The sequence below is a fragment of the Alligator mississippiensis genome, chromosome 5 (assembly GCF_030867095.1).
Source record: "Alligator mississippiensis isolate rAllMis1 chromosome 5, rAllMis1, whole genome shotgun sequence".
Taxonomy (NCBI): Eukaryota; Metazoa; Chordata; order Crocodylia; family Alligatoridae; genus Alligator; species Alligator mississippiensis.
This window is the reverse complement of record NC_081828.1, coordinates 145,551,572-145,567,028: the sequence shown is the minus strand read 5'-3', so window position 1 is coordinate 145,567,028 and position 15,457 is coordinate 145,551,572. Positions and strand designations below refer to the sequence as shown.

At 47.9% G+C, this 15,457-nt stretch overlaps 1 protein-coding gene across 2 annotated transcripts in view; it reads right to left on the bottom strand.

Moving 5' to 3' along the window:
• SLC4A7 (solute carrier family 4 member 7) overlaps positions 1-14,362 on the bottom strand; it is a 158,310-nt gene extending 143,948 nt beyond the window's left edge. The window contains exon 1 of one of the 2 annotated variants that reach the window (XM_006261748.4): positions 14,118-14,362. In XM_006261748.4, coding sequence (XP_006261810.2) covers positions 14,118-14,165 — 48 coding nt within the window. In that variant the 5' untranslated portion in view covers positions 14,166-14,362. The remainder of the gene's footprint in view (positions 1-14,117) is intronic. The other variant, XM_019497966.2, reaches the window with a different exon arrangement.
• Positions 14,363-15,457: the final 1,095 nt, after the last annotated feature.

The following is a 15,457-nucleotide window of genomic DNA, read 5'->3' as shown; positions in this document are numbered from 1 at the left end:
CCTGTGGTCCCATTCACCCTGGCTGGGCAGCACCCCCAGCCCCAACTCCAGCCCTATTCCCTCCCTCACTCTGGGGGCCTCAATCTGCCAGATGAATTACACTCGAGAGCGCTGAATCAACTGTCTGATGTCATCACACAACCAATGGCAAAACTATTTGAGAACTCATGGTGCTTGAGAGAGGTCCCAGAAGACTAAAAGAGTGCCAGTGTGGTGCCTATCTTCAAGAAAGGAAGGAAAGAGAACCCAGGGAATTAAAGGCCAATCAGTCTAACCTCAATCCCTGGAAAAAAAAAAAAAAAAAAAAAAAAATGATCAAAGAATCCATCAGCAATGGGCTAACAGAAGGCAGTACTCTAAGAGAGCCAACATGGCTTTTTTGTGGGCAAGTCGTGCCTGACCAACCTCATCTTCTACAATCAGGTAACTCACCACCTGGATAAGAGAGCCATTGAAGTCATATACTTGGATTTTAAAAAGGCCTTTGACTTCGTCTCCCACAACATCCTCAAGTTCAAATTGGAAAATTGCAGCCTCAACAACTTAATCATCTGGTAGCTAGGAAACTGGTTCCAAAGTGGGACCCAGAGAATGTTAATGGACAGAACTGAGCAACATGGCAAAACGTGACCAGTGGTGTCTGAGTACTGAACCCTGAGGGACCAGTGTTTTTCAACGTTGTCGCAGAGCACTTTGGTGCTCTGCTCCTATAAAGAGGGGAAACCACTAGGGAAAGAGCCCTAGCAGTGAGTAACGACCCCAGCTGTTGGTCACCAGAGCAACTGGAGTTAGCAAGCAACCCACACCTGCCAGCGGTCAGCTGACTGAAAGGGGCAGGGCCTGACTCCCTTATAAATCCTAGGGGCTGAAGCCAGGAGAGCAGTTCCCTGCCAGCAGCCAAGGGGGGAAAGAGCTCTCCCTGAGCAAGGACAGAGAAGAGGCCTGACCACAGGTACAGCCCAGAGACTGGTAAAGGATGAAGCACCCCTGGGGCGTCTTGAATAATGATGTTATAGCTGGGCGTCTTCAGTTTATGTTGTAGCCAAGGGGCTTGTGTTTTGTTTACTGTTTAAAACCGGTGGCTTGGGTGAGGCTATAAGGGGATGGAGGAGGCCTCATAGGGGATCCACGGCAATGTGGAGACCCCAGCCTTAGAGAGGGGGTGGCAACAGAAGCCCCCGAGAGGGGGCCGTGGAGGGCCCGAGTGAGCACAGAGCGAGGCGGGGGCCGCGGAAGGACCAGGGGGCCAAATCATAACAAGGCCCAGACCGAACAACTTTAGTTCCATCTGTGAGGCTTGGGGCATGGTAAAGGGGTGGTTGGAGCCACGCATAGCCCATAAGGCTAGGGTGTCCTGAAACACCCATTGTAGAACAGGACCCACAAGGGGTCCAGGCATCCATGGGGTCAGATACTACAGCAAACTATGTCCAAGAGGACATAAGACAGCCTCCCTAATACATATTTACCATCAAAGACGTGGCGGGTGAGAATCGAGGGTACCCAATGGGCCAACTTGGCACGGTAAGGGGGCCTTGGGGAGATCACGGCCATCCCGCAGGACCCCGTGCCGTGACAAACACACACACGTATCCAAATCATTTGATGAGTAAAAAGCATACTGGCAAAGTTCGTGGATGACACCAAGTTATGGGGGAGTGCAGTCACACTGGAAGACAGACTGACCTGGACAGGCTTGCAAGGTGGACAGATCAAAACCTAATGATGTTTAAAAAAAAATGTAAAGTGCTCCATCTGGGGAGAAATAATCCGTAACATATTTACAGGCTCGGTGGTGCTACGCTAGCCGGCACCACAACTGAAAGAGATCTAGGGGTCATGATCGACCACAGAATGAACATGAGCTACCAGCACAATGCTATAGTCAGCAGAGCGAAACATACGCTGGCATGCATCAACCGATGCATCTCAAGCAAGACTAAGGATGCCATCCTCTCGCCCTACTCAGCACTGGTGAGATCATTGCTGGAGTACTGCATCCAGTTCTGGATGCCACACTCCAAGAAGCATGTAGAGAAGCTTGAAAGAGTCCAAAGCAAGGCCACATGAATGATTACTGGTCTGGAAAACAGGCCACAAAAAAGGAGAGGCTGAAGGACATGAGACTGTTCAGCCTGAAGAAGAGAAGACTTAGGTGGGGGACTTGGTGGCAGCCTAAGTATATAAGGGGCAAACATCAGAGGCTGGGAGAACATCTGTTCATTAAGGCACCCCAAGGGAAGACAAGGTATAATGAACAAACTCCTAGAATATTGCTTCAGATTGGATACAAGGAAAAACTTCTTTACAGTTCAAGTGTCCAGAGTCTGGAACAGACCCCCCCTGCGAGATGGTACAGTCACCTACCCTGGAGATCTTCAAAGGACTGGACTCATACGTTCCTGGGGCCATCTGACCGCAGCAATCTTTCCTGCCTAAGAGCAAGGGGGCTGGACCGGACGATCTCCAGAGGTCCCTTCCAGCCACTAATTTCTATGAATCTATGGCAATATCAGATAGTGGGCACTTCTACACGTGCATTAATGTACAGCATTAATGTTTACTTAACTAAATGCACAACAACCAGCATTACTGCACAGTAGCATCAACCCATGCATTTTAGGTGACACTAATGTGCAATGGACTAATTCTACTGAGCAGTAGCACAGGCTTTTCCCACCGTGCTACTGCACAGTAGAAATGGTCTACTGCACTTGAAACGTCTCACGTAGACTTGCCCAGCATGTCCCTGAACTGAAAATACTGCTGCTAAAACTGACCTTTGCCAAATTATTAAAAAGTCTACATTGTTTCAGGGCTAGTAAATCTAATACTGCTGAAACGAGCAAGGGAAACGGCTCATGCCAAGATAAACAAGCAAAAACCCTTTCCATGTAACTGAGGCAGACAGGGTTCTTTGGGTAGATGTCATATCTTTTTATTAAACCAACTGAATAGTTCCATGTAACTGAGTCACCCTAGATAGAGCTTTCCTGCTTTGAACCACAAGTCTCGGCTAAACACCTTCCATGGGTGAAGTTGGCCAGGTTTGGCTGTCAGGTGTAATAAGGCTGGGTCCAAGTAGGGCTTGTGACCACACTGTATTTGGTAGCAGCAGCAGCTTGGAGATTCATGTCACTGCCACCAAGAAGAACAGTCCCACGCACCTGTTTTCAGGAGGCATGCTGGAGTCAAACCAAGAAGAGCTGCAGCAGAATTGATGTGCCTGTCTCCATAACACAAGCAGGTGTGCCTTTCTGCTGCTGCCACTTATCAGTTCAGCTCTGACAAGCCCCCTGAAAACAGGACAGTTCCATCTGCCCCACATGCCTCTATTTCCATGAGACACTGGAGGATCAGATCAGGAAGAGCTGCAGCAAGCTGTCACACATGCTCCTACCACAGCTGCTGGTGAATAATTATAATTAGCTAGTTACTAACATTGTTTTAAATGTTTATATTAGAATATGCATAATATACTTACTTTAGTGTGTTTTGGGTTTTTTGTTTTTACTGGGATGCTGCTAAATTTTGAAAAGTTTTGGAGGGGGACTTTGCTTAAAAAGGTTGAGATCCAAGGCAAGCAAGGTGATTGGGGCCCTGCACTGAGAGAGACTGACGCATACCATGGCTGTATCACTCTAGCACCTCAATGTCTTCTGTGTTACAGAGAAGGTATACAAAGGGTTGCCCCAGCCCAGCCTGGCTCCCTGGGTGGGCAGGTGTGAAGGGCTGTTGCAGCTCAGTTTCATAGGTGGTAGGATCAGAAGGGACCTGAGCAGATCATCAAGTCCAACCCCCTGCCATGACCCAGAAAGAGTACTGGGGTCAAATGACCCCAGCAAGGTGTTCATCCAGCCTCCTTTTAAAGACCGCCAGGGTAGGAGCCAGCACCACTTCTCTTGGAAGTTGGCTCCAGATCCTAGCTGCCTTGACAGTGAAGTAGCACCTCCTGATATCTAGCCTGAATCTACCTTCTGCCAGCTTGAGACTTATTTCTGGTCATTCCTGGTAGTGCTTGGGGGAACAGGGACTCCCCCAATGCCTGCTGGAACCCCCTGACTAGTTCATAAATGGCCACTAGATCCCCCCTCAGCCTTCTCTTGTGGAGGCTGAACAGGTTCAGGTCCCTTAGCCTCTCCTCGTAGGGCCTACCCTGATGACCCCTGATCATGTGAGTGGCCCTCCTCTGAACCCTCTCTATGTTGTCCACATCCCTCCTGAAATGCAACGCCCAGAACTGGATGCAGTACTCCAGCTGCGGCCTGACCAGTGCCACATAAAGAGGGAGGATCACCTCCTTGGTCCTGCTTGAGATGCATCTGTAGATGCATGACAAGGTGCAGTTGGCCTTCCTGACGCGTCCCCACACTGTCGGCCCATGTTAATTTTGGCATCAATAATGACACCAAGATCCTTTTCTGCCTCTGCTCTGACGAGAAGGGAGTTCCCCAGCCTGTAGGTATGTTACTGGTTCTTCCTCCCCAGGTGCAGTACCTTGCACTTAACATGATAGGTTTCAACACTGACCTCACCCACTCACCCCTGTAACCTGTCCAGGTCCGACTGCAGACTATTCCTCCCTTCTAGCATGCCCACTTCTCCCCACATCTTAGTGTCATCTGTGAATTTGAACAGGGTGCTTTTTACCCCCCATCCAACTCACTGATAAAGATGCTGAACAGTGCAGGCCCAAGGACCAAGCCCTGGGGAACCCCACTGCCCACATTCCTCCAGGTCAAATAAGACCCATCTACCACCACTCTCTGGGTGAGGCCCTCCAGCCAACCAGTGACCCATCTGACTGTGGTGTCAATGCCTGCACAGTCTCCTAGTTTTTTAATGAGAATGGGGCGAGAGACAGTGTCGAAGGCCTTCCTAGAGTCCAGAAAGACTACGTCCACTGTAACACCCGCGTCTAAAGATTTTGTGACCTGGTCATAGAAGGCAACTAGGCTGGTCTGACAGGACCTGCCTTGAATAAACCCATGTAGGTTGCCCCCAAGCATAATCTCCCCTGCTACCCCTCGCAGACATGCGCCAGGATAATTCTCTCAGAAAGCTTACCCAGGACTGAGGTAAGACTAACTGGCCTATAGTTTCCTGGGTCCTCCTTCCTCCCTTTTTTGAAAATGGGAACCACATTGGCCCTTTTCCAGTCCTCTAGCACAACACCAGAGTACCATGAGTGCTCATAAAGCCGTGCCAGGGGTCCCGCAATGACCTCTGCTAATTCCCTCAGCACTCTGGGGTGGAAATTGTCAGGACCAGCTGATTTAAATGTGTCTAGTCCCACCAGAAGTTCCCTGACTAGGTCCTCACTGACCCTAGGCCTGGGTGCACCTAGCTCATTTTGACCCTTTCAGTTCGTTAGCTGAAACTACTGGATCCAGCCTGGCTCCCCAGATGGGCAGCTCCAGTGTATGGGCAATAGGAAACACAGACCAGAATACCTTCCATATCAAGACATGCTGGGACTGCAGAAGTGTTTGGACTGGAGCAGATTTCCAGGTTCCATCTTTGACAAATTACATTTACTAATCTTACCTGCCCTTATGGCTGGGTAATTCAAACAACTACTCCACATTCCAGCCTGGCTCCCTAGACAGGTAGCGCAAAGGGCTGCACCAGGGGGTATGTTCTTGCCACAGCCCTTTTCTGGTCTGACCCTCATGCTCCTCCCAGAAACAGAGGGACACAGGACAGATGCACCCCCTGCCTGATACACCTGTTTCCTGGCCCAACCCCTGCCACATACTCTTTCTGGAAGGGCTACAGGAAAATGTGGGCTCCAACCACAGCTTCTGCCAAGTCTTCCTTCACAGTAGTTGTGCAAAGCAGTTCAGCCTGGCTGCAGCAGCACCCACAGAAGGGGTGTGTAATCAAGTCTTATTTTTTGAAGTCTTCAAAAAACAAAGCACACATCTCATGTTTTGAGATGTTTAAGGTGCGGGTGGGAAAAAAAAAGAGTCATGCATGGAAAAAAGCGTCTATTACTGGGGTCTTGGTCCTAATACTTGGAATGGAATTACCCTTCTCTGGAACATGAGATAAAAAAAGAACTAGAAGGAGGCTTGAGATTTAGCTACATCATCCTTACCCACATGTAGGGATAAGTATTTGGTCAAAAATTTGGTCAACTAACCAGTCAAATAGTGTTACGTAATGGTCAAATATTTTAACCATGACTTTAGTAGAATAATGGAGAGAAAGGCAAGACACTAATCTTCAGGAAGTTAGATATTTATGCACAATACAAAAACAAACAAGTTAACTCGTATTCAATTCTATAATTTTTTTTTTTTTTTTACAACAACAAATATTTGAACATAAATGTGAATGATATTCTAGACTGAACAGTTCTTGTTTTCCTTTCCTTTTATCCCCAAGCTCCAGGGTGAGACAGGCAGACAGGCAGGCTTGGGTTCAACACTATAGATGTGAGAAATAAAACAGACATTGCAACTCTGAAAGACAGAAGTCAGTTTTTAAAATGCAGTTATGCTAAGCAGACAGCCAACTCTTCAAGCAAATTCATTATTTTTTCTCCTACAGCAGATGCTTACAAACAGTGGATATTTCCATTTTTGCATTTATGCCCAGGCAGAAAGTAACTCAAACCAAGAAGAGGGTTAGCCTGCAAACCCATCATTTCCAGAGGTCTCATAAACATCAAAGCTGCAAGTTAAGCATTTGTTATGAGATTCAAATGTATACTACTAATCCATGTGGATCGGCAACTTCTGCCTGCTTATACAGGTTGTTAATCCCCTGGTTTGGGGGGGGGGGGGGGGGGGGGGGGACTTTGTATAGGACCAGACTGCTTTTAACAGCTGATCTCATATCACTCCCTCAAAACCTAAGCTGGAGTCTTATCTTAAATTTTTAAGCTGAATTTGTAGCATATTCTAAAATCTAAGGTTTGGAAGATTCATACTGTCATGACACTAATATTATATTAAAGGTTCTATTAAAAGACATACCTGGACTAACATACAAATCTACTATATCACTTTGACTTGGAATAACAATTCTATACTAGGCACCATCATAAATAAACAAGCATCTTACTGCTGAGAGAAAACTTAGGTAACAAAGAGATCTACAAGGGCCATTAACACCCAAGAACATACACAATCGCAACACAAACTCACCTAGTGACAGGGAGCATTCATTCCCAAACAACAAATTAACTACTCAGTGAACTTGATATTTAATAACCCTTACATTTCATTTTACACAGCAAATGAAACTACATGCTGATGAATCCTTAAATGACAGTTAATAGACAATATGCTAGGCTAGCTCATAGAGAAACAATTCTGCAAGAGCAGAAAGCATTTATATGGAATGCTCAAGTTTCAAAAATGGGTTCAGAAGAGACTGAGACAGCCTCACTCAACCATGAATTTAAGTATGAGAATTTGAGGATAGTGATATTTCTCTTGAGTTTTGATGCAGAAGGCAACTCTTCTAGTTGTTTTGCCATTGCCAAACTCCAATTTAAAAAGCCAAATGATACAGGTAGCTGCAGAGAAATCTTGTCCTAGCATTTAAAGGAAGAGTTAGTCATTCATTACATATTAAAAGAAGTTTTGTGGCTAGTTCTGCGATACTGCACTTTCCAGCATTCATTCTATTGAAATTCCTATGTAAGTACAAGTCAAATCAAAAGGTAGAGATTTTTTTAAATAACTGTTTCAGTAACCACCTACTGCAAGTCAAGATATATACACACATACCAGAAACAGTGAAGTGATACAGAGTTGCCAAAGCATTTTGAAACTGCACATCCAAACCAAAGGCTGAATTTTAACTCTCAGATGTTCTAATGTAGCTGGCCTCAAATAGATAGTTCCGTCCTGAAATATCACCATCAAGATATATTTTATTCTATCCCATTCAGCTTACATGCCACCTTCCCCAAAAAGGCTCAGGATAGATTACAACAAGAGAAGAATAACTTATAGAACAGGAGAATCTCCACTCATTCAAAGTCTCCACACAAATCTCACCCAATGGCCTCATATACACATCAGAAAGGAGGGGTGACAAGAACCCCTGAGAAACCTCAGAGAACAGGTCCCATGAGAATGAGCACTGGCCCATCACCACCTTTTAGGACCCGCCCTGCAGGGAAAGAACAGAATCAATTTATGATGGTCCTATGAATAACCACCAGATTATGAACATTTTCAGCACCTCACGGTCAACAGTGATGAAGGCCACCAAAAGATCAGCAGGACATGATCTTCCTTGTTGATCTCCCGGAGAAGATGTGTAGGTATATTAATTAAGGAGTCAAAATTATTATTGGGTAATCAGGAAAAACAATAAGCACCTAAGAAAGCATTTGATTACTTAAGAATTACTTAAGAGCTAAAATTAAAAAGTTACCATTTCTAACACAATTCAGATATTTGAAAGCATTTTTGCCACACATGAGCACTAATAGTGGTTCAAGAAGCTTTAGTTGCTAGTATTGCCATGTGATCCTCCCAAGCCTTTAAAAAAAAGTAGTCTTTGGTCACAAGTGCTGAGAGCTGTCATTTCAGAAGATCTCTCTCATATCAAAACAGGAAGTACTAAAAAAAAAAAAAAAGTAATGTCTTGTTAAAGTGGTAACTGGCTGTAAAACTATCTTCAGACCTGTATAAGATATCAGCATGGCCCTTTTACCAGACCCAAAGTAAAACTGTGAAGCCATGCTAGGCTCAAATGATGCAGAAAAGAAACTAATCCCACCTTGTCACTTCAAACCACAGAGCTGAACCCAATCACAAACCCACTTCAGAATATCTGTATACATGTTCCAGGGAGCCCTCCGATGTCATCAGGTGAAGCATGTAATACTTGCATAAGAAAAACTAGTTGGCTAACCATGAACATGTACCCTGCTTTCTCACTATGAGGGCGGTTGAGTATTAGAACAGGCTTCCCAGAGAGTTTATGGGATCCCCATCCTTGGAAGTTTTCAACAGCATGGCAGACGCACACTGGACTGGGATGTTAACCTGCAGATGATCCTGCCTTGAGCAGGAGGTTGGACTATATAACCTCCCAAGACAGAGGGCTCCATCAAGCCAGGCCTAGTCCATATCCTGCTCTTTAGGACTTTCCCCAGAAAGAGGAAATTGAACTTGGCTCAATTTCCTTGATGAACAGACAGCCACTACTAGACTATTACGAAGGGGGGAAAAAACCATAATCCTCATAGGATGACTTAAGAGTTGCATCTTTCAGGCTGTGAATCCCAGTCTCACATAAGTGCTTAACTGGGTTGCAAGGCAGTGTTTTCTTCCAGATGCAAGGTGGGATTTCAGACAAATGCAGCTCTTCAGCATTTTGTATTAGCTGGCATAAATATCCCCCTGGTCGGCAGGCTGAGTGTAGCACATTACAGTCCTAGGCAGCTAACTCTCTCCACATAAAACTACCTTCACCTCAACTTTTCGGATCCCACAGCTCACCTGTCCCACTCCTACAAACCACTTTCCCCTAAGCCTCCCCCTCCACCTCAGAGCCTACCTCATTCACAATCCACTTGCCAAGTATCCTGAGTGCCAGACTAATCCTGCATGAGCTCCTGACAGAAGCAACATAGCCATATTTGTGCACACTGAAACTAAACAAGTTAGCTCTGCCACTTACTTGGACTAAATTAGCTTGTCCATAGCACCATACTAAGGCAGCTTTGCCTCTTCCTATGCTAGAGCTAATGCACAAAGCACAGGCTGGCATTACCAATGCCTGAGGGAAGAGGGTCAGCCAAGTGTCCCTTTTGCATCTGCCTTAGTAGTCCAGCTCTAAAGCCCACCAATTGAGAACTACTGGTACAAGGACCATGAGGTTTGTGAATTCCACTCCCACAGCCAGATGCCTAAAAGTTAGGCCCAACAAGAAGCACTCATGCACCTAAACTCCATTTTTGGATTTGGGTTAAGGCCTGAACAGAATCATGGTAAGAAGTTAACACAAAATTCAATGCACGGAGTTAGTATAGAAATGGGGGGGGGAAGGGGGCAGCAGGGCTTTAAAAAAAAAGAGATGCACATGGCCTTGGCCATCAAGCAATAGAAAAAACCTGTGCAAAGACTTATGTTAAATATTTGACTACACAAAGTTTCTTCCATTGTTTTTAATAAAAAGGGATTTGCTCATTTGGTGTACAGAAAATCAGACAGCAGCATACAACAGAAAGAGAATACTGAACTAGATGCATGATCACTCAGTGTTCCTTTTAAGTAACTTATGGTTAAAGAAACAAGAAGAGAGAGAAAGAGCTCCTTCAGAAGGCAATTACACTAAAACAGAAGGGTATGAGGCTGGCATTGTCCTTGATTCCATATATTCTTACAGTAAATACTTCCTGCCACTCTGGCCACACCCAGTAGAATCCACTTCTATCTCTAAAGGATTCTGAAAAAAAGCAATGTTTTAAATAGCACAGAAAGAAGACCCTGAACGGTTTTCTAGAATTCCAGTCCAGGGTTGGCACTCCTGGGTCTTCATTCAATTTTCCAAGTAAGACTCTGATCATCAGGGAAGATCAGATATGCAGTATGCTGAAGCCTGAATACAAAATACTCCTCTCAGAGTGCTGGAGTAACAATACAAAAAGATACCCCCTGCCAAAACAAAACAAAACAAAAAAAATCCTTGCCTCTCCTCTCTAAGGCAGCATTCCTTGGCAATGCCTTTATTAGCCAAGCCAAGGAAAAGGATGACTACATTGCAAACTGTTGTGACCTGAACTGCCATATAGCCAACCAAGAAGAAAGAAATCTAAGAATTAATATTCCATGCAGGAGAATAATTAACTAACAGGTAAACATCCTTGGAGCACATTATTTCCAGTCCCATTAAGTTTGGGAAGCCAATTTACAAAAGACGCCCTCCCCATCACTACACGCTTTCTTCCATATCCAACTCTGCCAACCCAGACAAAGATTTTTCATCTAAAATGAATACATAAAAATCTTCTTATGAACACATTAGTATTACCTATAAAATACGTTAGAAATAGAGCTGCAATTTAATTTAGTGTCCCCCTAAACACTGGTTAAGGCTACTGCAAATGTTAAACAGATGGATCTAAAACTGGGGTACACGCATCCCCAAGGTATGCAGCACTTTGCCAAGGGGCACGTGCCTAAAATCTAACAACAGTGGTAGAGTTTCTGATCCGTCAATGCAGTGAGAGTAACAGGTTGGAGGCAAGACTCTTCCTAAGGAATAAACATGCAGAGACACGTCAGGTGCAGGAGTTATGAGCAGAAGTATTTTTCAGGTATAAGTTCTATGCAGCTAGAAAGTTTTAAGAACACTGATCTAAAATAAAATATTTTGTAAATTCAGACACATAACTATAAACTGTTTTATCTTCACTTGCATCTCAGCTGCAAAACCCTTGTAAACCACAGACCATAAGAGAAATCAGCAGACCTTAATGTCAAGCAAGACAATCCATCTATCAAGATGAATGCATCATGGAAAAAATTATCAGAGGGAGGCACCACCCTATTTCAGCTTTCCGCATATGAAGTTACTAGGGTTTTTCCCAACTTTTCTAACCAACTGCTGCCTCTGCTTGTAATGCCCGTAAAGAGTGTTTGGGGGAAGACTACTTTTATTGCCTATGCAGGCACCAACAGTTGTCTCCCCAGGATACTCCAAGCCTCTAGAGACACTTGCCAATTCTCATTTCTCAAGAGCCACAAATGCAAACTAACTGAACAGATAGGCTATATCTTGTACCTTGCTGGATTTAACATCTCTAGTGGAAACTAAGTGGTTATTTCAAAGAAACTAAGCACATATAAACAAGGAACACTACCTAAAATAAAACAGTTTGGTTCATCATCACTAGGGGCACAAAATGATTTGCTTTTCTTTCTACACTTCAAGCTTATGTGACCCTTCATTTATTTCAGGGGTGGCCAACCTGCTGCAAGGGTGCTACAAGTGACCCAGACAGCCTCTGTGTGTGTGGCACACAGCAGATTGGGAAAGGGGCAGGCAGCACAGTGGCAGACAGGGCAGAAAAACAGAGCACCAGATCAGGAGGGAGCACAGGGCAGGGAGCAGAAAGCAGAGCAGAAGCTTGGGGAAGGGAAAGGGATCAGAGTGGCACTCGAGGAGGGCACAGGGCTCAATCTGTGGAACACCTATTAAAAAGGTTGCGCCCCCACTGATTTTTTCAGTCCTCACACCTCCTATCCAGACTTCCTCCCAAATTATTTCATCCAACTTCAGTTTCATATACGCCAAAAGTTGTGTCAGTACAGCTGTGCCAGCAGATTCTCCTAGCAGAGATACGACCTACTGTATTTTTTTCACATGCTACATGCCCTCTGAATAGGACATGCAAACTGTTTTTGAAAGGCAGAAAAATAGGGAAAAAATAATCTGTCCTTTAAAATACCAGCAAGTATGGTCTCTTCACAGGGAAAACACAAGCAAATGCCTTAGAGGGGTGAGGAAGCAAAATCCCTGCCTGAAGGATGCTAGGGAAAGATCAAGAAAGAAGACTCAGACAGTTCCGCTCAGCCAGCAGCACTTGTCATGTCAGCTAAGGGCTGATCGCTGGAGCCAAACTGGACTCGTAGCTGACTCACCAGGCAGCACTGACTGCCGACTGCCCACCCAACTCAAGAAGGGCCAGGCAGTTTCGCTGCAGCAGGACTGGGCCCTCCTCTGCTCCCTGCATTTCCCCATTTAAAATGTGCATCACTTCCAGCAGATAATTTTTGAGTATTTGCATCTCCCATTTAAGTGTGATATGTTGAGATGTGGTTTTGCTGGCATAGTTTAACTTTGCACCAATTCAACAAGCAATATCAGCTATACCAAAAGAAGTACTTTGATCCTGCCATAACCAGGTCTACACTAGAGTATTTACCAGCCTAGGAAAGTCACAAAAAGTTGCACCCTAACCCACATCTCCACACACACACGTTTTTAGTGTGATCCAAGAACCTTGTAGCTTTCCTATGGATCAGCACATGCTTTAACCTCTCCTCAAATGTACTTACTTCACTAGGCAAACAAAGTTATTTGGGTAAATGCGATATCTTTTACTAGACCTTACACTTCACTAGGTTCCTTTTGCTGTCAAGTTTGGACTTCATGAACTTGCCTCCATACAGCAGGATCTAACTCCTGCCTGCCTTTGTTTCTCTCACTTGCTCTCATCCTCTCCACTCTGCCTTAGCAGCACAGCCTCTCAGCCCTTTCTTTACCCTGTGTCACAACACCAGGAAGAAACACTGCCCAGAAATCCCCATGCTGAACAACCCTGCCATGCCCCAGAAGCCCCATCCCTCTATTCATTACAGGGGCAAATCCATGACTGCCTCTTGGCTTTCTGCCTACAACAGCCTCACCCCTGCATTGGCAGCATGGGAAATCTCTCAGCCTAACTGCCTTAGCACCAAAACTGCCAAGCAGCCAAGACGCTAGCCCCCTTGACTAGTTTTATGGCTTAAAGAGGTTTGATTTCACCTTCTGCTGAGTCTGACAGAAGCACGTCTGCCCTCTCGGTCTTACTGAGCTGATCCTCGCTCCCCAGAGAGCCCTCGTACCAACCCTTAGCAACCTCCGCTTGCGCAGCCACGCGTCTATTCGAGACCCAAAGGCTTTTTGCCCACTGGTCGCCTGCCCAACACGTGCACGCTAGGCCAAACAGCATGCTCCTGGCTCCCCACAGCCAGCCCGGACAGGCGCCCAGCGAAGGTGAAGCAAGGCTCGGGGCTGAAGAGCCAACAGGTGGAGGCAGGGACCCAAGCAGCACTCCTAGGACAAGCTCCCCTGGGTGCACACCTGGGAAGCCGGTGAGAGGAGGAGGAGCGGGGGCAGCATCTATGATCGGGGGGGAGTAAAAGGGCCCCCGAGCCGGGAGGGGGGGAGGGGGCCTGGCGCGGCTGTAGCGGATCGCGGGCGGAAAGGGGAGCGGGGGCCGCACCGAGGGAAGGGGCCAGGCTGGCCCCCGGCATCGGGCGGCGCGGAGCCGGCGGGCGAACAAAGGGAGCGGGGGCGGCTCCGCCCCGGCCGCGCGCACTGAGCCGCCGGGACAGCCTGGGCGCGGGGCAGCGGCGGCGCCTTTGTCCCCGCCTTACCGTGGTGAGCAGCGGTCGCATCTGCTCGCCCGCGCGTTCCTCCTCCATGGCGCCGCCGGGCCGGGCCCGGCCAGGCCGGTGCGGTGCGGTGCGGTGCGAGGCGACCGCCGGTGGGCAGGCGGGCGGGCGCGGCTCGAGGCTGTGTGCGAGGAAGGAGAAGAAGGAGAAGGAGAAGGAGAAGGAGAAGGAGAAGGAGCCGGAGCCGCCGCCGCCGGAGACAAGGCTGCCGCGACTGCCTCGCGCCCCCACCCGCGCGAACCAAGCCGACCCGCCCCGCCCCGCCCCGCGCCGCGATTGGCAGCCCCGCTAGCCAATCGGAACGCGGCCTCGTGCCCGAGCCGGCGCGGAGGGGGCGGAGTTCGCGCCGGCAGCAGACACGCCGCGCTGGGGGAGGGGGCGGGGTCTTTGTGCCCGGGCCCCGCCCACCCCGAGACGTCATGGTCCCTGGGTCGGGGACTTTCCGCCTCGAGCCGCGGGGGAGGGGGCGCGGCACCGGGGTGTGGGCGGGGGTGGCTCCCGCCTCAGCCACGCGGCCGGCGGCGGGGAGCTGGGGGGTCCTGGGCCGGGACCGCCGCACAGAGGCCACTGGAGCCCCTCAGAAAGGCAGAAGGCCAGAGAGATTCCCCACCTCGGAGCCGCACAGACCCTCCTTCCCCGCTCCCGTGTAGGTCCCCGGGGGCGCGCGAGCAGCAGGCCCCGACAGCGATGGGGGCACGGGGGCAGGGAGCCCTGCCGCAGTCACGCCGGCGCTCTTGACCCTTTTGGGTCGGGCAGGGGAAAGCGATGGACCCCCGGGTGATATCTTCTATTAGACCAATGGAGTAGTTGGAAAGAAGTTCTTGGCGAGCTTTCGGGCAGACCCCCTTGGTCAGGCACAGGGAGCCTCTGCTGACCCGGGAGTCTCAGACCGGCAGAGACTCCCACTGCCTGAAGAAGGGGGACTGCGCCTAAAATCTTGCTAAGAACTTTTTTCCAATTCCTTGGTTGATCTAATAAAAGATACCACATCTACCCGAGCAACTTTGCCTGCCGATATCCTTAGACCGACACAGCCAATGTCCTTAGACCAACACGACTACATCCAAAAACCCAGCGGATGGGTGATTTGGCACGCCACCGCCAGCACTAGGTCCCAGGCCATGAGGAGTGCACTGTCCTCACCCGCAAACTTGGATTTCTTGGTGCTAACACCATCCACCTTGGGCAGAGTGACCAAAGCAGGGCAGGAAGTTGACAGGAAGCAGCCCTAGCGCACCCCTAACCAGAGAGGAGAGGTGTAATCAATGGCTTGAGAAAATGATGTCACGCACCAAGGGCATGAACACTATGTGGCCCCAGAG